This window comes from the organism of the source record quoted next, unplaced genomic scaffold, assembly GCF_019419815.1.
Source record: "Pyrus x bretschneideri cultivar Hongxiangsu unplaced genomic scaffold, Pyrus_bretschneideri_v1 Contig13, whole genome shotgun sequence".
NCBI classification, from domain to species: domain Eukaryota; kingdom Viridiplantae; phylum Streptophyta; class Magnoliopsida; order Rosales; family Rosaceae; genus Pyrus; species Pyrus x bretschneideri.
This window is the reverse complement of record NW_025999424.1, coordinates 4,208,883-4,231,118: the sequence shown is the minus strand read 5'-3', so window position 1 is coordinate 4,231,118 and position 22,236 is coordinate 4,208,883. Positions and strand designations below refer to the sequence as shown.

The 22,236-nt window shown below is 33.9% G+C and overlaps 1 protein-coding gene across 2 annotated transcripts; it reads right to left on the bottom strand.

The window, feature by feature from the left end:
- Window positions 1–9,221: 9,221 nt before the first annotated feature.
- On the bottom strand, window positions 9,222–15,466 carry LOC103926580 (agamous-like MADS-box protein MADS2). Of its 2 annotated transcripts, none has more exons than XM_009335386.3 (8): window positions 14,903–15,466; window positions 10,954–11,035; window positions 10,739–10,803; window positions 10,519–10,618; window positions 10,113–10,154; window positions 9,984–10,025; window positions 9,673–9,815; window positions 9,222–9,570 (listed from the first exon to the last, which is right to left on the bottom strand). In XM_009335386.3, the coding sequence occupies exons 1-8, from the start codon at window positions 15,085–15,087 to the stop codon at window positions 9,486–9,488; spliced, it is 744 nt and encodes a 247-aa protein (XP_009333661.1). In that variant the 5' UTR covers window positions 15,088–15,466; the 3' UTR covers window positions 9,222–9,485. The 2 variants fall into 2 exon arrangements, with proteins under 2 accessions (XP_009333661.1, XP_009333662.1); XM_009335387.3 differs by having other exon boundaries at window positions 10,739–10,800; window positions 14,903–15,465.
- Between the last annotated feature and the right edge of the window lie 6,770 nt (window positions 15,467–22,236).

Below are 22,236 nucleotides of genomic sequence, written 5' to 3'. Positions count from 1 at the left end.
GGATCATTTGTAAAATGAGCCACGAGATTTTAATTTTCGCATATTACATTACATGATTTTTGAATTGCATCAATTTAACGTTTTTGTTAATTTTACCATCTAATTAGACATTATGTGCTCATGTAGCATAGACTGGACCCACATTTGAATCATATGTTGACCGTCAATTTCATAAAATTATTAAAAGAGTGAAGTACTAAACAATGAAATTGCAATCAACGTTGCTTTAAATGTCAACATAATCTATGTCACGCAGCACTAAATGTTTAACTAGACGGTGAAACCTTGAAACTAATGAAAAGGTTAAATTAGTGCAATTCAAAAATTACGTGGTATAACATGTAGCTAAGTTAATTCTTTTTTTATTTTTTATTAAAGAGACGAGATATTGACAATTCATATTTTTAAGGAAATATAAAAAAAAATACTTTAAAATGATAGTAAAGCATGATTTTCATTTTGTGGTCTAGGCTTAGGATAAGTAATGAGAGTTTTCGTTGGTTTCAAAACTCAGACGGAATCTAGATTAGGTTCAATATCTATTTTTTCCGAGTGTTGTTTTCGGTCTCAGTGTCACGAGATGGTTTGAGAGAAAAAAAGAAAATAGGCGTGCGACTGTAGGAGGCTACCAACAAACATTGTTTGTGTTTGACTGTGTGTGAAGTTGCACGTTAATCTGACTTCTTAACCAAATGATTGTGCAAAGAGTGGGACGCTGGTTTAGTTAAGTTCTTTTATGTGCCTCAAGTGAATGAGGACTTAAGGTTCGGTATAGTTTCGTGTATGCTTGCCTAAAAAAGTAAATAAAAGCGAAATAGAAACTAAAACGAGAAACAGAATGTAATCATTTCATGATGGAGTCAATTACAAAACGTTCACAAAAGTAAAATCTAGGCAGATGAGTCGAGCTACATGACTTGACTGGAAATATAAAGAAAGCAGAAAAAAATCTAGCAAGATTTAGGCTCTGAAGAGCAAGATAATGCTTGAGGAGTCCAACGATATCACTGGTGTCAGGTTGGATTTAGTACAAGGCACCTCAGAGAGAAAATCAGGGTGGTTGAATTTGCACATCAAGAAAATCATACCATAGAGTGGCAACGCGAACAAGTTTTAGATCTTAGGGATCATAGACAGTGTTTGCTTCGAAGGAAGCCCTTGGGATTGTAGCTGAAAAGCTACGTAAGTTTTGCTGAAGAGCAATTAAGTTTGTGTTGAAAAGCAGTTGGATTGATTGAAGAATCACTCAATCAATCAAGGTTTTGTTTAAACGTAGAGGTTGAATTTAACGAGCGTATCGAGCTTGAAGGCTTTTGGTTCTATTCATAAGCAGGGGAGAATGAGCAAACTCGATCATATGGCCGAGCTAGATCAGGGATATATCAGTCATTTAGCGTTGACAATGATAGTAATTCCTGGTAGGCGACCTTCAACTATGTGTTGAGACGGTTAACACGATGTACTCGTGATCTCAGTGTGTCAAATGACGTGTGTGTTTGCATTTTAGGGGGCAAGATATTCCCTAGCCCTGGACTTCTACGTGGCAAACCCGCCTCAAAGAGAACCATGTTCGAGCCCTCAGACAGGTTAAACAGAACTGAGATGGTCGTCTAAGTCTTAGTTTGACCTTCGAAGTTTGTGGGCTAAAAGTCCATTTGAGTAAATAAAAATAGATAAACCCCATAGCAAATCTTATTTTTTATTTATAGTCCAAATAGTTTTGTTGGTAATTGAGATTTATATATATATATATATATATATATAAGTGGATTTAAAGATGACAATATATAATCCTTTTTTTTTTTGGCAATATATAATCCTTAAGGCTCATTTTTAGGGTTGTGAGTTTGTTTTCCCATATATGTGTTTCGTTTATATCTTTTCCCTAATTTTTAACACGTACTCCTTCACTTAATTTTAAATTCAGAATGGTTACTTTGCATAAAATTTAACTAAAAATAAAAAAACTGAAAAATTAAAGAAAAACAAAAAACCACTGCATAAATTTAACAATAGCCTCACCCAATCTAGCATTGCTGCCACCAACCCCAACCTCCCCACCATGCATTTCGGCCATATAGCTCGTCCTCATCGAGGCGAAGCTTCTTTCCTCTCTTTCTATATCTCTCTCTTCCTCTCTCTTGCTGGCGAAGTTGTATCGACATTCGTCATCGTCGCGTATAGGACCATCTCTGAGATTTTGGGGGCTCTATGTAAAATTTATAAAAGTGCCCCTTCTTAAGATAGTCTTAAAAAATGTAAGACAGTGTATTGACACTAAAAACAATCACTTAAATCAAAACAAAATTTAGCACTCGCTGATTGAAAGTTTAAAAAATGTCATTAATAATAAGTAAAAAAAGCTACAAACATAACGTTCACTAAACAATCAACACAAGAAAACAAACTTCAAAAACTCTAACTTTGAAGTTTCACTTGAACATGTAACATTATTATATAATAATATTGAAAAAATAACGTCTTTTATTGTGACATCCCACATCGTCCAGTAAGTGATCCTTATATGTGTATTCCCATCCTTACTTACCACGAGGCCTTTTGGGAGCTCACTGGCTTCAGGTTCCGTAGGAACTCCGAAGTTAAGCGAGAAGGGGGCTTGAGCAATCCCATGATGGTTGACTCACTGGGAAGTTGCTCGTGAGTTCCCAAAAACAAAACCGTGAGGGAATGGTAAGCCTAAAGCGGACAACATAGTGCTACGGTGGTGGAGCGGGCCCGGGAAGTGATCCGTCCCGAGCCGGGATGTGACATTTATGGTTTATTATTGGCACTCAAAATTTCTTATTGTACTCTAAATTTTTATATTTAGAAAGGAAAAAAATTACGGTTATAAGGAGTGTAAAATGAGATTTTAAAGTGCTAACAAAATCAATTTTTGAATATAGAACATTATTTCATAACAAAAATAATTTTAAATATAGAATATTATTTCATAAAAATATTAGGTGACGAAAATTTTGGAGGCCCCTTCAAATTTGAGACCCTGTATGACTGCACCTTTTGCACCCCCTCAACGTCCCCTCTGGTCTTGTAGCGTTCAATTAAATATCCCCAAATTTCAAACTTCACACATTGTTTGTTGTTTGACGGGATGGATCGATCATCATATGATCTAGTACCGGAATTTCAAGAGAAAGAAAAGAAAGGGAAGAAAGCTTTTGCCGGCTACGAGGAGCACCGTCGACAACGATAGGTTGTGTGGTTATCGACTGTTGGTTTTTACCTTTTTAATTAGTTTATAAAAAGTTCAGTATTAAATTTGGTGTTAAATTGATAAAAGGGTCAAAAAATCAAATTGGGGCATACCCCTGATCCATTTTTAGTGGTCTGGTCCCATTAGTACTAAGACCTTTATTTATTTTTTTGGCTGGACATTCACGGCATCTGCTACCATCCTACTCTTGAACTTGAAATTGGTATTTACAGCTCTTTCAAAGCACCGTATTCCATACCTTTTAATAATACAACTGACCTCGTACGGCTAGATGCATAAGAGAGGGGACCATTTGCTACAAAACAATGAAGTCCTCCTAAAATGTCAAATTATTAGGGTGGAGAACAAGTGCGATAAAAAGGAAGATTTCTCACTTTTTTGGTGGTTGTGCTCTTTATTTATTTTCTATTATTTAGTTAGTGGCATTCGCCTTCAAATTTTTAAAAGGATAATATTATGGGGACTAAATTTGTAGATAAAATTTACAAACTAAATGATGTGTCACCAATAGGAGTGAACATGTTTATCAACGCTTAAGTCATAATTCAATAATCAACTTCTATATTATTTAGTTTACAAAATTTTACCTACAAATTTATTCTCCCTAGCATTACCCTTTCTAAAATGAACTTATGGGATTTGGGTAATGATATTAAATTCCGTTAACGAGTTTTGCATCCTCCGAGCGCTTAAAGTGCATGATAGGACTTCAAGAGCGTCCAAAATATATGAGGTTTTTTGTATGAACCTTTGGTATTGCTACTGTCTTGTAGGCAGAGCTTCAAGCCATAGATCATGTTGTCAATATGGCTTCGGAGAAAGGTTGACATTTTTCTTGGACTGAGTACAATTATGCTCTAACAATGCATTTTCTTTCTAATAGATCTTTTCAGGAGCTTTGGCCTAGCATGATGAGTCCAAGTTACGGCAGCTCCGGATGAAAGGAGAATAGGGGGTATTAAGAAAAGGGATTTCCCGGGGATCTAAAACCCTTTATCGTTTGATTGGTCTAATTATTAACAATTCTCTCTTCCATGGGGATTTGGCTTTCTCATATATATATCGTGAAGGTAATCAAGTGACTAATTGTTTAGTAAACTTTGGTGTCGGTCATGTTGGAATTCATTGATGAGATTCTTGTCTTCCGTGTGATGATGCAGCTTTTGTTCATGATCTTTCAAGAGTTCTGAATTTCTACTTCTTTTAAGAGTTGTTTTTAATGGATTTCTCATCTTCTAAATTTGAGTTTCATTGTTGGTTTAAGCTGGGATCATCCCTTTCCCCGCGGTAACACTCTTTTTTTTTTTTTTTTCCCCAGAATAACAGAGACATGATCGTTGCTGCCATGCTTTACTTTTAGTACCAGTACCGATCTGTACTTTAAAAGGAGGAAAAATATATCTGCTATCACAAACACATTTCACACTATCGAGTAGCATCTAGCTGCAATACCTACCAAATTACATTCACATGGGACGTCTAGTTACATAGATATATGGCAATTTTCACTTTTGAGGGAGAAACTTTCGTGTTGCAAATGCAACGTGCCAATGAACTCTTGCGTATGTGAGGAGTTAGATAGGCAGAAGGGTGCAATGCGCCCATGGCAGCGTACTTATTTTATATATAGCATGTGTGTCTCGGAGCTAGAAATAGAAGTTATGGGGGCCTCCAAGTCGTATAAAAGAAATATTGGACAAAAATAATATAATTAGTGGGAGAAAAATGTTCATTTTTTGTAATGTAATGAAAATTTTAATAAAAAAAGAGTAATGGAGCCACGAAAAAAAAAATTGAGATATCGTAAGCACTTAGTTTTTTTATAAGTTCTTACATACAAGTTGAACAAAAATTAATAATCATGGTTCAAAATGTAGCTATGAAAGTTGTCTTTCAAAATAAATTCTTCATGTATTCCATACATGTGTAGTTTCATTGTAAAACAAATCATGCAAAATGGTGAACTAACTAATAAAGATGGCTAGTTCCTATAAGGTTAATTGGGAAGAAAAGCACACAAATCGAAGAATGTAGAGTATCCAACCAAAACCATACAAACAGAAGCTATAAGGTGAAGAAACTTTAGAATATGTGCGGACCTTTCCTAGTCCTCAAGTGGCTTCGCCACCGTGTGTCTCGTGAACTCTGATCATTGAATTTTCTTTCTGCACGCAGGTAGCTATATATATCAATGAGTGCAAACTCGATCTTCTCGATCAGGAGAAGAAACTAGAGAGGTCCGTTCAGAACTAGTCTATAAATATCAATGTGAAAATAATAATCAAAATAATATCAACTATACTCTAATTATTACGTTAATCCTCGTAACATTATAATTTGTAGACCTACTCCTAGCTAGATAGGAGTATAAAGTGTTTTTTATTTTTTTTTTTCCTTTTATAAATTTTGGTTTATTATATTATTAACACCTTACGTATTGTTGAATAAACTTCACATACTTAATACACCCTACATTTGTTTTTGTAATTAAAAATTATCTTAATACACCTCATATACTTCCCTATAATACCCTCATACCCTACATTCTCAAGATACACCTCACATTTTCTTCATATACCCCACATTTTTCAAATCTTATAACACTCATTTTTAAATGTCTTATGATTTTTTTTTTTCGTTTATTTTTAAACGGCTTAGTTGGCTCATTGAACTGTGACTCGAGCTTACTGCTTCACCATCCGAATCACGCTCTAACATCTTAGAAATTAAACGTCTTATGATTTTGTTTTTCGTTCTACTCTTTTGTTCAGGCAAGGGCTTGCCTATGTAGCCTATTAATTTTTTATGATGATTTTGATACATGTGAACTTTTAAGTTGTGTTTGGATGTAGTATCTTACGAAGCAATATTTGGCTTGTGTAATGAAACCAAAAGCTCTTACGAATTTGTAGGCATTTTTCATATAAAAAATTATGGTTTGCTAACAAATTTTATAGCTATCGGATATATGTCATGTTCATCCAATTTGTAGTATTCATGCTTCCTAAATGCTCTGTACTTTCTATTCTGTTAGATAAACCTAGTTGAAAATAACCATAAAAAAATGGAGGGTGGGAGAAGTTTCGATAGTTGAAGAAGATAAATAATAAAAGTGATTTGTGGTGTATTTAGAAAATTTTTATTTTTTAAAACCTAATAAGGTCAAAATTGTCATTGCATAGTAGGATACATAAATCATTTAGTATTAAAATTCAATATGGTGTGCATTCAATATTTTGTGGAGTGCTAATATAAAAAGTCTAAATTTTCTAACTAAACGATTTTTTTCCAAACAAAAGGAGAATGACTAGGTTATTGACCATGCCATTTTTTGTTGTTGCTTATTGCCTTCTATTGTTTTTTGTTTTTGTATATATCAAGATTAATATGATTGAATAATATAGTAGTAGTAGTAATAATAACAACAAACAATAACAACAACAATAATAATAATGTATTCGTGTTAAGATCTCTACTTATCAAGATTAATACGATTGATAGAACCACTTGGTGACTTGATTGAACTGTGGAGAATCTAGGGCTCTCGTTCCATGCATGCTGAATCAAATCATCGCCAATGCCGATTTTTTCAAGCTTCCTGGTCGCATCCGTCGAAGATGATGGTTTTTTTTTAGAAGGAAACGATGCGTGTGCATCTGTTGTGCACATGAGTAACCAGTGCTGGGAGGTACTCAAGAAAAAAAAGATGGGGCTGCTCCAGAGGTATCTCTCCAATAATATGGTAGATGAAGGAATATTGTAGAAAGGGGGCCGCAGAGCTTTCTATTTTCCGGAATTTGGGAGATGGTGATGGTGGGAGGTTTGGGGATGCAAATGGCAGCGGCAGGGTTGGGAAAGGCAGATGAAGGGTTAGTCAGGTGATAAGAGAGAGGTGACACTGTTAAGTTGGTTTAAGTGAGTGGACATGTATCACAAAAATAGGCAGGTCACACCTCTTTTGGGTACATAAGATTTGAACTCTTCCATCACATGTAGAATTTTATACAAAGAGATAATGCAATTAATAGTGGATAATACTCAAGGATGTCGGAGAAAGTTGCATATTATTATTATGAGTAAATTAAGCTGAGAGACGGGGGGCCAAAACATCATGTAATGTAATTAAGCTGGATATTTAGTACTAATTAAAGAGCAATATTCTACATATGGTAATGGAATGATTTACTCATGTAAATTAACTAACAAAAAGTGAACACGTGGTTGTAGTGATGATGCTAATCAAACATTAGTTAAATAGAGTGGTCCTTCCTTTAGCATTATCCTTGTATAAGTATGTATATTTTGATTGATTTTTTATGAAAGTGGTCCTTTTTTCCACCTTGTTATTTGATTGGATGTTCTGGTTTAGAAGATGTGACTATGATGCTGACGTTCATGACAAAATGGGTTGATAAAGACGTATGAAGACTTCAAAAAGACTGCAAAAAAAGATATGGAGTCACTGGAGCTACCAGAAGACTTGAAGCAAAACCTAACGCAATGACGTTCTAAGATTTTTATAGTCGACCTCACTTAATGGGATAAGACTTGATTGTTATTGTTGTAGTATTTGATTGGGAAAAAAAAAAAGGAAAAAATTACGATAATTGTAAGCAAAACTAAAGGTCCCAATGAATCAAACGTTGTTAATCAAACCTCGTAAAGATGTATCTCTAATCTCTGTGACCTAGCACATGCATATACGGGACCATATCTCATATTGCTTTGGAATATGCACCTATATATGGGGTTTATGTATCAATGTATAGGGTGGTAGATTCAATGAAGGATCCTCAAGTAACATTACTTGAGACACTCTTAAGAGTTCACTCCGTCTTCTATTTCCGTCATTCAAAGTATTTAGCTTTTGGTCTTCCTTCAAAAATTACCAATGTAGTAAAATATCATTTAAATATGAAGCCATTTAACCACTAATTAAACGGTTGTCATTTGAGTGGTCTGTATGGTCACCTATATAAAAGAGTTGATCAGCAAAGTAATTCCATATTGTGTGTCTAAATAATATTGCCCTTTCTTAAAATATTTGTTCGTCTCAATGAAAAAAAAATATTGTGTTCCTCGAATTCTTTGTAAGAATGATTTTTTAACAAAAGATTAAAAAACAAACTATTCAATTCATTGAAATAAATTTGGGAGCAAGCCCCACGTTACCTCTCTCTCAAATAAGGTGATTTAAGGAATTTTTCAATAGAGCTCCATGATCTCTTAGTCCTCCAATATATCCACATACTTTTTTTTATTTTTTAACAAACGATATTATCTACCTATTTCTTTAAAAAAATTAATTTATTCATACCTATCCATTAATAAAAAATTTGTTGATTAAAAAAGTGTAAAAAGACAATTTAGCTATATATTCACAATTCAATAAAATAATAGAAAAGAAAAACCATGGGCTTAAAGTGATTTCATACAAAAAGACATCTCACCCACTTCTATCCATACCCCCATCTCTCTCTCTCTCTCTCTCTCTCTCTCTCAATAAAACCAAATCAACCCACACTGGCTCCCATAAAATTTAATTTTTTTTTTAAATTGGGCTTAAGTTGTAACCAAATTACATCGGCTTATAGAAAAGAAAACGTTGTAAACCGAAGGACAGCACAAACATATAGGCCCAACTTTTGTTTTTCTAAAACTGACTGGTCTTAACATAATTCAGAGACCTTTGATTCAACTAAGGTCCAACAAAAGCAAACGACAAACTAAGACTTTTCTAAGATTTTTCTCGTGTCTCAATTTCGAATCCTCCTACAAGGTCTACCATATTTCTGTACAATATTTAATGTGCATGAGAATAAAAATAATACACACACATATATATATATATATGGGTTAGGATTCGGAGAAACATTGACACTTTTGTATGACCCACTTCGTAGTGTATTTCAATGATCCGAACCGTGAATGTCAAAATATGTCACAAGCGTGTCCCCCAATCCTACCATATATAACCATAGTCTTCTTTTGAAAAAGAGGAAAACATTTTATAACCATAGTCTCAAAGCAAGAAATGAGTTCTCAATATTGTGAATTTCTGCGAAGCCCTCTGTAACTAACGTTAAAAGGACTTTAGGCCTTTGAAAGGTCCCCTTGAAATTCAGTCACTGCTGAATTTATGTGAAAATAAGTTACATGCATATTATATATTGCCAGGAAAAAAAGCATAAACTTGGGCACGCATTCTTATGAGTGATTAGAGGCACTGATCAGATTCATCAGCACAATCTCAAAGCATCCATCCAGGGATGAAACAGTTCACTTGCTGGCCATTAGTTGTAGCACTCATCTGCTCTGACCCCGCTGCAGAGTACCTGTAAATTGATCAAAGTAATTAGCATCTAATTAAGCTATTAATGTAGTTTAACATAACTTATTCAGATGAATAATTAAAAATTAAATACTTGTATAATTACCCCATTTGCAAAGTGGGATTGCAATCTAAAGGCTGGAAGAATCCTTGGGATTGAGCATGGTGATGCTGGGTTGCATATGCCATACCCTGGTCACCACCTTCCCATGACTGTCTAAGTTGATTTCTTGAACTAATTTCATCCAACTGCAATATATTCATATGGTAATATTATTTCATGTCATATATTCTAAATTAATAAAAAGCGCATATTGGACCGTCGTGAGACTTGTTAGTTTTTTCATACTAATGACAGCATTGCAATTAAAAGAGCACATTAATAATTTAACAGTGAGCCATGAGACAGAAATTTACCTTCATTGTCAAATCCCTGTTGGCTTCTATTAACAGTTGTTCCTGTAATTAGAACAAGGTATATTATTAACTTTTAAGCACAAGAAGCTGCAATGCTTTCATTTCTCAGCAAAACTGAAAGGCACATACCTTGTTCTGAAGGTCAGAAAGTTGGTCCAGCATATACTGGGTCTGCAAAGCAAGATGAGATGAACGATTAATGCCACATCTCCTAAAAGAGCTGAAGGGGATAGTTCAAGCCAATACTTCATTAAAGTCTGAAGGGTTTGCTTGAGAACGCTTTCTGAATGGCTAAATGCGCTTCCAAATAACGAAAAGTGGTTATGGCTATGCTAGGCATAACTTAAAGTTGTTTGAATCCTCAAAGCACTTTTACTAAAAGATTTGTTTGTGTTTCTATTGAATCACTTCGAGCAGAAGCACTAACGAGAAAAAGTGTTTTGGACATAAGGAATCTCAAACGGGCCCTAAAAATGCATGATAAAATCTGCCATATGGTGAATGCATAACTCATTTGATTTTAAACTGGTGTTACCTTAGTGGACCTAACTTGCTTCAAGGAGCCCTCAAGTTGACGCTCAAGCTGCTCAAGCTCCTTTGTGTTTAATGGACCCAAGTCCTCACCAAGAAGGTTTCTATATGATTCATCATAAGTTGAAATTATTCTTCAAAAATGTTAACTTCTAAGCGGTAAACAATTCCATGAAGACCACTGTCCACTGTGCTTAATTTATAATTCACAAATGATTCTTTACCTCTGAGTTCGTTGTAGGGACTCATATCTACCTTTGAGTTTCATGTACTCACGATAGCTGCTCTGCTATATACACATGCATGGCAACAAAAATGTATTAGCCACATTCTGTTTCTTCTACGCGAGAGGAATCTATAAGCCAAACATTCTAAAGGCCGAGTAAAAGGTTTTAAATTTATACACAGTACAGAAAACTAGCAATTTGTTAAGTGTTACCTCAAGTTCCTTTGCAGGTCTGTTAACTTGATCCACTGCACCATAACTGCATTTTTGGTACCTGTCTAGTGTTTTGAGAATGCTAAAGAAGGGAGGAGAAAAGGAGGAAAAGAAAACGACCAGTTAATTAGGATAATAAAAGATCCAAAATTTTAGGTATGAGAAGAAACCATGGCATGCATGGTAAATCCATGTTGTAGAACTATTTCCTTCCCCACAAAAGACATCTAGCCAAAAACTTCCTACTCAATTGACTTAAACCTGGTCAGGGAAACTGAAATACTTTTATGAATCTTTCTGGTTCTCAAAATAGTGGATTACCGTAACGAAACCATCTGCATGTCTTTTTTTTTTAATTTTTTTATAAAAATATGATATAAACTTGGCACGTTTCAAGTGATTGCTTAGGCTTAGCTAGTTGTATATATTCACTCATCATACAAACGTAGATACGATTTATAGTTACAAGAAAATAGGAACATCAAATACAATATCTTATTACTTGAAGTATTATAAATCAAAAGTTTAATATATGATGATAGTATAAGAACAAGCTTGTTAATTTCTAATTTTCCATGCATAATTCTGATACAGAAAATTAATTCTACAAAGTATAAATTAATGCATTTATGACAGAATAGTCATCTTAACTAATGTATTTAGCATATCAATATGCCGTGTATTCTTAATTTTATCATTGCATTTTTGTTCATCACCCTCAAGTGGTAGTAACTCATCACTCTATTTATCATTGTTGGATTAGTTTAAATTTTGAGATTTATGTCTATTCACTAACAGATTTCAAATATTAAACTCATCTAACGATGATATATAGGATGATGAGCATCATCATTACTTGAGGGTGGTGAGCAAAAATATTCCGAGATAAAATCTTCTACACCCAAAATAGGTGTGGCCTCTCCGTAGCCCCAATTATTGTTTGCCATATATTAAGTTTATGACAATAAAACTAAAAAAAAATTAAATTTATAATATGTGCCAGTCAACAATTAAAGTCAATGCACTATTTTGACTGCAGAAGATTTGGTCTCAAATATTCCCATTCTTTCATGCTAGCAACCAATAGTGACATAGTCAGTTACCCAAATATAACTCCATTACAATTTACAATAAAGCAAGGAGTTGCTCATTTTACTCAAGAAGGGTTAACTAACAATATATTAATACTTACACAGTTATATGTATATTAATTCTCATACAGGACAACTTTGCGTATTGTGTTGTCAAACTTTAAAATTGGACAACTGGTTCAAACAAAAAGGTACATGATTGACAATTGAAATTGACAACATAATACAACTACATCCTTATAGTTAGTATTAACAACAAATATACTAGTTTTTTTCTTTCACGGCATGAGAACATAAACACAAGAATTTTATTTGAAAACGTAAAGGGCTTTCTGTTTGAAATAAATTATATTAAAAGAAAAAGATAATGACACAAACCAAATTCATCATAAGATAATGTTAGAGACACCAAAATTTTAAACCAAATGACCTGTTACATTTGGAAATAAACATATTAATCAATACTTAAGTAATAATCAAATTATTAATAATTTACAAAATTTAGTCTTCCAAACATCACCCTTTATCAAATATCTTCGTAAAGATTACAAAAATAGCTTTGTTGAAACTTTTTACTTAAACCAAATGTATGCTTCTGATTGGACATCTTTTCATATTAGAAAGTACGTATATACCAAACTAATTAGTTCGAAACTTGCCTCTCATTCCTTGCATTGGATTTGAACCAAATTTTCTTTTCAATTTTGTATACTATCTGTTTCAATGGATATGGCCATCCACTTCTTGGTTAAATCTGTTTGGTTTATGAATATCCTACACATACCTGAAAATATAATAAATCCTGAACCCCCACACGGCAAAACCCTAAATATTTTCTCAAGAACACAATGGAAAACTATAATTTCCACTGTTAAAACTTAACAAACATGATCTGCATGCACAACAGACATACATATACAATCACAAAGAATGCTAAAGAGAAATAAAAAAATACAGTCTTTAAGAAGTGGTGAAGCAAAAAGAAGAAAAACTTTAATTTCTCTTTAACTCATGATTTGAAAGATGTCACACAGCTTATAATCCACTGTACAATAGATAGAGTTCTTTACTGATAGATGTGTCAAAATATACGGATTTCAGAACAAAAACAATCGCAACGAACTTTCTCAAAGCCATGCCAGAGAACTGTGAGTCCCAAATTCTATAGGGAAAGAAATATAGAATAATTATGATCCCGGGCGTTTGATACTCACACCTCCGGAGCCAATCCGCCATCTTCTCTTTCACTCAATCAATTCACACGAGAAGACTAGCTAGAACAAGATAGTGCAAAAGAGGAACTTTAATTTTATCTAATTAAATAAGTCTATAAGAATTTTAATTATAGAATAACGATCTTTACACTCTCGTTTTCTACTTTTGCACTTCTCCCTTTGGTTTTTTCCCCCCTTTAAATCCCCTTAATTTGTTCAGCCCTAAGGATAGAAAAAGAGAGATGAATGAAATGAGAGAAAATTGGAGTGCAAAAATTACTTTTTTATTATAGGAATTTTTTTTGAAATGTCATATGAACTTATACACATATTTCAATATGTCATGTGAACTAAAAATTTTAAGTGATTTGTCATACTAACTTTCCGAAATCATTAATTTGTCATTTCTTCTTCTCTAAGCTTCTATCTCTCTGAGCTTCTCTCTCTACTTTCTCTGTCAGTTTCTTTGCTTCTCACACTTGGTTAACAAAGGATGAGATGACAAATTAATAATTTCAAAAAGTTTGTATGACAAATTGTTTAAAACTTTAGTTCATATGACAAATTTAATTAAAAAGATGTATAAGTTTTGAACTAAAAAAAAAAAAAAGTGTAAAAGTTTATATGACATTTCAGAAATATTTCCCTTAATTATATATATTTCACAACTAGATTCTAGACATGGAAAGGGAAGAACTTAATTGCAAAGAAATATAAAGACAAATTTTTATTCAACAAAAAAAAGGAGACAGTCCTTTCTTGCAAAGAAGAAATCAAGTTCGAAGAAAAAACTCCAGAGATCAAGTAAAATGGGAATGTTTATGCTTCAGATCCAGTAATATAAGAACTAGTACCCAAAAAACTAACAAAATATCAGTTTGTGCAATCTGCAGGTATATGAGATTAGATGAAAAACCAGAACCTTAATTAGCTATGCAACAATTAGTATCCCAAAAATGCAAGTGTTTGCCCCAAAAATTGAACAAAATATCATTTGGTGCAATCAGATAGATGGAAGTAGATGAAAACCCAACACCTTAAACATCAAATGCAAGAATTAGTATCCAAAAAAATGAAAAAAAAAATATCACTCTGTGAAACCAGATACCTGAATTATATATAAAGCACAAAAATTGATTTTAGAAAAGGATAAGAAAATGAATCTTTTCTGGTAATGGAACTTAAAATTAATATCATCAGCCTTTTGAGACCGTATAATTAAATTTTTCAATATATATAGCACTAAAAATTGATTTCAAGAAAAAGAGAAAATTTAGAAATAGATGCTTATGAAATTAATCAATTAAACATAAAAGAGAGAAAATTATGATAGAGGCCTTCACTTGTAGAAGCAATTAAAATCATATATATGGATCCAAATGAAACCATGAAGAAATCAAAATTTGTATCATCAGCCATATGAAAAATATTAATTAAACAATTAAAAAGAGAGAATCTTTGTGAAAGGCTTGCACTAATAGAGCCTAGAAGCAATTAAAATCGTATAATATTGATCCCAATGAAACCCACGAAGAAATCAAAGAAACTAGAGAAAGCAATTAACAGATCCCAACTCAAATCCAGAAATTAAAGAAGCAAAAAAAAAAAAATGATCAGACCATATAATTATACATAAGGAATTACCTAGAGCTGCTGCAAAACTCATAGAGCTTGCCACGGTTGGAGAAGATGATGAGAGCAACCTCAGCATCACAGAGAACGGAGAGCTCATAAGCTTTCTTCAGAAGCCCATTTCTTCTCTTTGCAAATGTGACTTGCCTGTTTATCTTGTTCTCTATCCTCTTCAGCTCCACTCTTCCTCTCCCCATGTCCTTAATTACCAAAAATATTATTTTGTGTATCTAATCTCCAAAAGTTTTGATCTTGACAATATTTTCTTTCCCTTTCTTGTTCTTCTCTCTCTCTTTGGTACAAACTGATCCTCCTTTTCTAGGTCAGTACCAAACTGTAACCAAATTTGTGAAACACAAGAGAAAGGTGGATACTCACTCAGTTGGAAAACCCTACAGAGAGAGAGAGAGAGAGAGAGAGAGAGATTAGATCTGGTTGTCTTGTAGTTCTGTCTCTTGAGTGATGGCTTATCTTCTTAACCTTAGGTTCCAATCCTGATTTTTCTTTTGGGTCAATAACCTCAGGTTCCAATCTACACCCAGAAACTCTGAAATGAAATTTAGGGTTGTGTTCTTTCCAGTTTCATATAAAGTCTCCTTTTTTATTTTATTTTTGTTTTGTACTATTTCTTCTGTGTGAGAGAATTCCACAACCAATCACAGTTTGAGCGCGTTTGGCTGTCTCTGTATGTCTCCATACTTACCATATATCTTTGAAAGAAAATATTTTTGTGAAAATTAATGAAAACTCCCATGTAATGTTCTGAAATTATGTCATTTACTAATTTGACCATTACAATTTTGCAACATGAAATCATTATTTTGGTTGTCCATCGTCACTTTCCTGACAAGTTTGAATCAAATTATTATGGTTGGCCATTGTATATGGTTTAGTCTAATTTCCACCCCTTATTTTCTGTTTAGGGTGATTACAACATCGTGGCTTTCAACGACATCCTAAGAATGGATATTTTTAGATATTAGTAGTTGTATAGAAGAATGGATATGATATAGATATTGATATTAAAATTACATCATGAGGTTTTGAAATTGTATCAATCTATATTTTGACTGCATGGATGGTTTGTTAATTGAGATTTTGTCACGGTTGGTCCTTGAAATTAAAAATCAAACAATAATTGGTCCCTAAAAATGAGTGTGACAAATTAATTTGGTTATTCCATTGCCTTTCCGAAATTTTTAGTTTCATGAACCATTTATATCCGTGTGATTTCAGGAACGTATCGTGATTAAAACCCCTGTTAGTTTGATGTCGGGATAGATGATGTAACATTTCTGGGGTGTAAAAGCCACACTTGAAACATTATAGCAAACTATGTAACTAGTTGTCGTTTTGGGATACAAATTTAGCATGGGTTAAGAAGAAGAAGAAGAAGCTTCGTGATGACTCTTTTAGGTCCATGTAATGAAGCACCAAAATTCTTAAAATAAGAAAAAAGAAAAAAGAGATCATATTTCACAAATGATTTGGGAGGTGGTACTACACGCAATATGGCGCGTGGTCATTTGTACCTGTTCGAGTTAAAAATGGCCCGTATGATATCTATTATTCTCACTAGTAGTAGAACGTCGGTCACTGTGATTTTTTTTTAGTGTTTAAAAAACACGGTTAGATATATTAAGTATTATAATATAATAGTTGAAATTTCTTTTTAAGTATTCAAGCACTTTATATTATAACACTTGGTGTACCGATCCATGTTCTCGGTACACTGAAAAATCTCTGGTTACCTACCTTGAAACAGGTCTCTTTGTGCCTCACTGGCTTGATCTTTCTTTTTAAAAATAGAAAATAAAATTGGTGACCAAAAAATGCATCCTTCAACATAGCAACCTCTATCAAGTTTTTGCCAAATTAGAGATGTGAAAAAGAATTTGAGACACATCAAATCCTAATTATAAATTTATTAGCCGCAAGAGTAAATAATATTGTTACACGCGTTACAGTTATTGGTTACGTTGTAAGAGTTAGTTTAGTTGTATTTTTCTTCCCGCATCGAATGAATTCTCATTCAAACATTATTTTCTTTCAAGACCTTAAATTTTGAGAAAGTAGTACCCCAAACAATGTATTACCATAACCACAATAATGTAAGAGACAAGAACCAATGAACCACCAACTTTAGAATGAAAGAACCATTTCAAGAACAAAAGGGTTACGAAAGCGTCCATAATCTTTAACTTTGACATAGCTAGCTAACCAGTCTTATATAGAAGATAAACTTTGTTTGATAGGGTTACATGGTTACCACAATTCTCACACAGCGTGAAACCATCATGAGGCAGTGTGAGATCAAAATATAGAGTTTTATGCTTGTTACTAGATCATGCATCATCCAGTTAAGCATTTTTTGTAGGTAATGACTTTAGAATGAAGTCGTGCGAAATCAAAATACGGAGATTCTCATGCTTGTTACCAGGTCATCATCCAACGGCTGACATTCACAGTAGGAAAGTAAATAACATCCATTGCATATAGTGGGGCCTTCAGCACTGTCAAAAGTCTAACCAGACGCATAAATAGGATGCCAAGGATTGGTTTTTCTACAAAGCCAGAAATGGTACGTTGCTTCGACCGGAGGGCAAACCAGATTTGCCGAATGCAAGAAGGGCATTCAAATTGCATGGTCAAAAAAGAAAAGGCATGTACTCGAGGATGGGTAGTTCGGTCAATTCACAACCACATTGCCATATGAAGACAGCCCACGTGGGTGCAGGATAATCCAATACCCAAAATGGAAAAAGATGTGTCATTTTCTTTCAAGTTGCAACAACTGATGGAACGTATATAGCATATGCGACAATTCCAAGCAATTTTTTGCTGCCACAAAAATAAATAAATAAATAAATATATATATGTGGCAGGTAGGTTTCTTCATAAATATTTGAATACAAAATAAACTGTTGGAAATATTTTATTTGAACCCATTTATTTATTTTACATCTGCATTGAACCTAAAAACTTCTTTAATAAAATTCCAACTTTGCCCTGAAATAAATAAAAAGGATTTGAAACCAATTAGAACTTGTATATGCTCCAGCCACCATCGAGAAAAACACATTGGGAGGTTTCACGCTGCCCAGCAAACCAGGACACCGCTCCTTTTTTTCTTTTTTTTTTTTTTTTCTGGTAAACACAATTGAAACTCCGACGAACCCAATCGATGCTCTCCTTTCTCTCTTTCTTGCTTCTTTATGCGAACTCGGATTCGATCAATTAGGAAAGAGAGAGGCAGCTGTAAATTGGTGTTGATGGAGAATGGTGTGGAGCCATGACAATGCATGGTGGTTCACATTCTTCTCAAGGTTATGTGAAGATCGAGGAAAAGAAAAAGAAGAAAAAGAATGGAAGGAATTAACCATCGTCGACGACCTCGATCAGGATAAAATTTTGCCATTGTTTGGTTTGGGTTCGTATGAAAAGATGGTGAGGTGCAGTGGTGCGGTGAGTTTAAGGTTATTGGTGTAGAGAGAATTCACCATTTTTATTTAGAGTTCGTTTGAATATGCTTTTAAAATGACTGAAAGCGCTTTTGATGAAAATATTTTTGAAAACAATCCTTAGTAAAAATGCTAACAAATCCTAGAAAATCACTTAAAGTGCTTCCTGGAAAAAGCACATAACTGATGCTTCTCGTAGAAAACACTTAAAATGCTTTTGGAACCTAAAAATATTTTCTCTACAAACACTTTCAGTCATTTTAAAAGTACATACAAACGAGCTTTTATTTATTTTTCTTATTTATTAAGGGCAAATTTGTAAGTTTGGTGGAAAAAAATTATTTTAGTTTGGTGCAGATAGAAAAAAAACAAATGAATCCAAATAAAACTTCCCTAAGAATATTACAATACCAACCTCCTCAGGTTTTGAGGTCCATTGCGTCCCCACAACTCGCTAGCACTCGATTCCTAGACAAGGGGTAATAATGTCATTGGAAGAAATTTTTCTCTTCCCTCGACAAAATAATTAGGGTTTCTTCATTTTTTTCTTCTTCATTTATTAACAAAAACACACACACACACACACACACATATAACATATATTTTTTTATAAAAATTTATTATATATATATATGAGAGGTTTAGGTTCGATTCTCGTTAAAAACAAAATTTGAACCATATAATTACTAATCCATTGTGAGGCTAAGATTACCCTTCTTTTTAGTGTAGATAATATCGTTTGTTCAATTTTTATTTTTATTTTAATAACACATACATTATCTCTAAAATGTCGATTTATTAAATTATATACTGTAAAATACTAAAATATGCATGCGATTCGTATGAGCATATATACGTGATCTTTCACGTAATGTATCTTCGTGGTTTAGGGTTTAGCTGTTAGGTATCAAAATATAATAATTAAGAAAAAAAGAAAAAAATTAAGGCTAGTTTGATAGTTATTTTAAAATAGCTGAAAACATTTTTGGTGAAATATTTTAGAATCAATTCTCAGTAAAATGCAAGTTAATTCTAAAAACGCACTTGAAGTCAAGTACTTTCTGCAAGAAAAGCATAATTGATATTTCTTGTAGAAAATATTTCAAGCATTTTTTGAACTCAAAAATATTTACCCTAAAAGTGTTTTCGATCACCTTAAAAATATTTTCAAACAAACCTTTATCTTCTAAAATATCAACAATATAATTATTTCTACAATTTTTTTTTTGGTGACATGAGAAGTGACTGAATGGCGTTTCTTTGATTGGAATATTAGAATCCATGGTACATTGCATATGGAATTAAAGTGATGTTTGGTACGTACGACAGTTTTTTTAAGTTATGAACCACAACCATGCATGGGCATGATGTTAAAGATGCATGAGTACAATTATTCAGTGTGTGGAACCCGCCTAAATTATTCCTCTTCAGATTAGACTTCACTAGGGGTGGAAAAAATTCCCGAAAATCCCGAACCGAACCAAAAATTTCCCAAACCGAAATTCCCGAAATTTTCGGGATGTTATCCCAAACCGATCCCAAAATTTTGGTATGGGATTCGGGATTGGCTTCTCGATATTTCGGGAATCCCATACCGAACCGAAAATATATAATATTAATTATTATATATATATATATATTTATACATATATATATTATTTTTTTATAATTGATGCTAGTAGTTTCTAATTCATGCTCTGCAACCTGGAATGCCCTACACCTTGCATATTTTTCTTGTTCTGTTTGATATTCATGTGGATTTTATTATTGCTGCTGCCATGGCTGATGATTTCAGAGGGCTTGATTCTTTTGTCTCTCAACAGATTGCAAAAAGGGTTTAATTAATTTGAATTTTGACTATGATAAAAACAGTCAGGCATGCCAGTGTTCAATTAAATGGTAGTGTGAATGAAATGAAATTCCTAGTTCATGAATGTGTTCTTGAATTATATATTTGAAGAACAATTCATAATTTCATATTTCAATTTGGGATTCCCGATTTGTCCCAAAATCCCGAAAATATTTCGGGATTCCCGAAATTTGGGATTCCCGAAAATTTGGTTTGGGATTGGTCTTCAAATTTCCGTCCCGAAAAATTTTGGTTTGGGATTCGGGATATTAGTTTCGGTATGGTATCCCATACCGAACCACTCCTAGACTTCAGCATTGTATATCTACGACAAATATTTTAGTATACCACTTTGTGTTACGAGTATGCAAAAAAATTTATGAAACATGTATATGTATTAGAGCAATTCCACCATTGCAAATGCCCCTAGGGTAAGTAACTATTGAATAGCTTCTAATGAATAGTAACTGTCTTTTGCATCTCTACCCCTACACTGAATAGCCATGGCAATAGACAATAGGCAATAAAATATTAGTATTTTTTATTTTATAAAATAATTTTATTTGTAATTTCGGATAAGATTTTTAATCGTTCTTGTTGCCCCACATGTCATTATCCGAGAAGACAAATTTTGGTGATAGATTTCGATAAGATATTTATCCAATGCCCTCGTGCCACATGTCATTACCTTTTCAGAATCATTGAGGATAGATTTCCGATAAGATTTTTAACCAATCATGTCGCGCCATGTGTCACAATCTGAAGACAATATTTGAGGATAGATTTCAATTAGATTTTTAACGAATGACGGCATGCCATGTGACATTATCTACAACATAATCCTTTCTTTTTCCTCCATATAACCCACCATCCAGAACCAGAAATCACACACCAAAATCAAAATCTCTATCATTATTCATACTTTCTGCTTCCTTCTTACAATGTCTTCTTCTTCAAGGATGTTGTGGGAAATCAAGGAGCAAGAGAAATAATTGTTTAAGTAAGGGGAAGAAATGTTCAATCTCCAGGTGGCCCAAAATGAGATGGAAGACAAAGAGGATGAGGAGTGTAGAAGGAGAGATAACGAAGCAAGAAGCCAAAAAGCCTCACATTCCCGTCGAGTCTTCCAAGCTGTGGCTCAGATCTGCAGGCCCAACCGTTTCGCAAATCTTGATAGAAGCAGGCAACGACGAGGAACGGATCTCTTGGACGATTATTTTGTCTGTAACAGTGCATTTCCTGATACGTACTTTAGACATCGTTTTAGAATGGAACGACATTTGTTCAATAAAATCATGATTGTTCTTTGCAACCATGATTCTTACTTTGTGCAAAAGAATGATGTTTTTGCTGTTATGTTATGGGTCTCATTCCTGAGCAAAAAATTCTTGCTACCTTGCAGATGCTTGCATATGGAGTATCTGCAGACCAAATGGATGAGATAGCGAGGATGGGGAAATCAACCATTCTTGAGTCCCTGATGAGGTTTTGCTCCATAATCGAATTTCTCTAGACTGCAGAGTACCTTTGGAAACCTAATGAGATGGACTTGCAAAGGCTTCTGAAGAAGGCTGAGATGCGAGGTTTTCCTGGGATGATTGAAAACATCGACTGTATGCACTGGACCTGGAAAAACTGTCCAAGTGCATGGCAATGAGCTTATTGGAACAAAAAATGAGCAAAAAATATCATTTTGGAGGCGGTGACTTTATTTAATACATGGATTTAGCACGCTTTTGTGGGTGTTCCAGGGGCTTAAAATGATCTCAATATCCTTGCCCAATCCCCAGTGTTCAACGATGTCCTGCAAGGAAAAGCACCAAGAGTCACGTACCGGGTCAACGGACATAAGTACCACGGGCCATACTACCTAGCTGACGGCATTTACCCAAGGTGGTTATCGCTTGTCAAAACAATGCCACGTCCCGCGAAGTGCAAAGGAAAAACACTTTGCAAGCTGTCAGGAGGGGTGTAGAAAGAATGTGGAACGTTGTTTTGGTATCCTCCAAGCTCGTTGGGCGATTGTTAGGGGTGCT

Coding starts and splice junctions, on each gene's coding strand:
- LOC103926580 (XM_009335386.3), bottom strand. CDS start 15,087: ATGGGGAGAGGAAGAGTGGAGCTGAAGAGGATAGAGAACAAGATAAAC. Junction 10,155..10,518: donor AGCAAGTTAGGTCCACTAAG/GTAACACCAGTT, acceptor CTTGCTTTGCAG/ACCCAGTATATGCTGGACCA. Junction 10,026..10,112: donor TTTCTGACCTTCAGAACAAG/GTATGTGCCTTT, acceptor TTCTAATTACAG/GAACAACTGTTAATAGAAGC.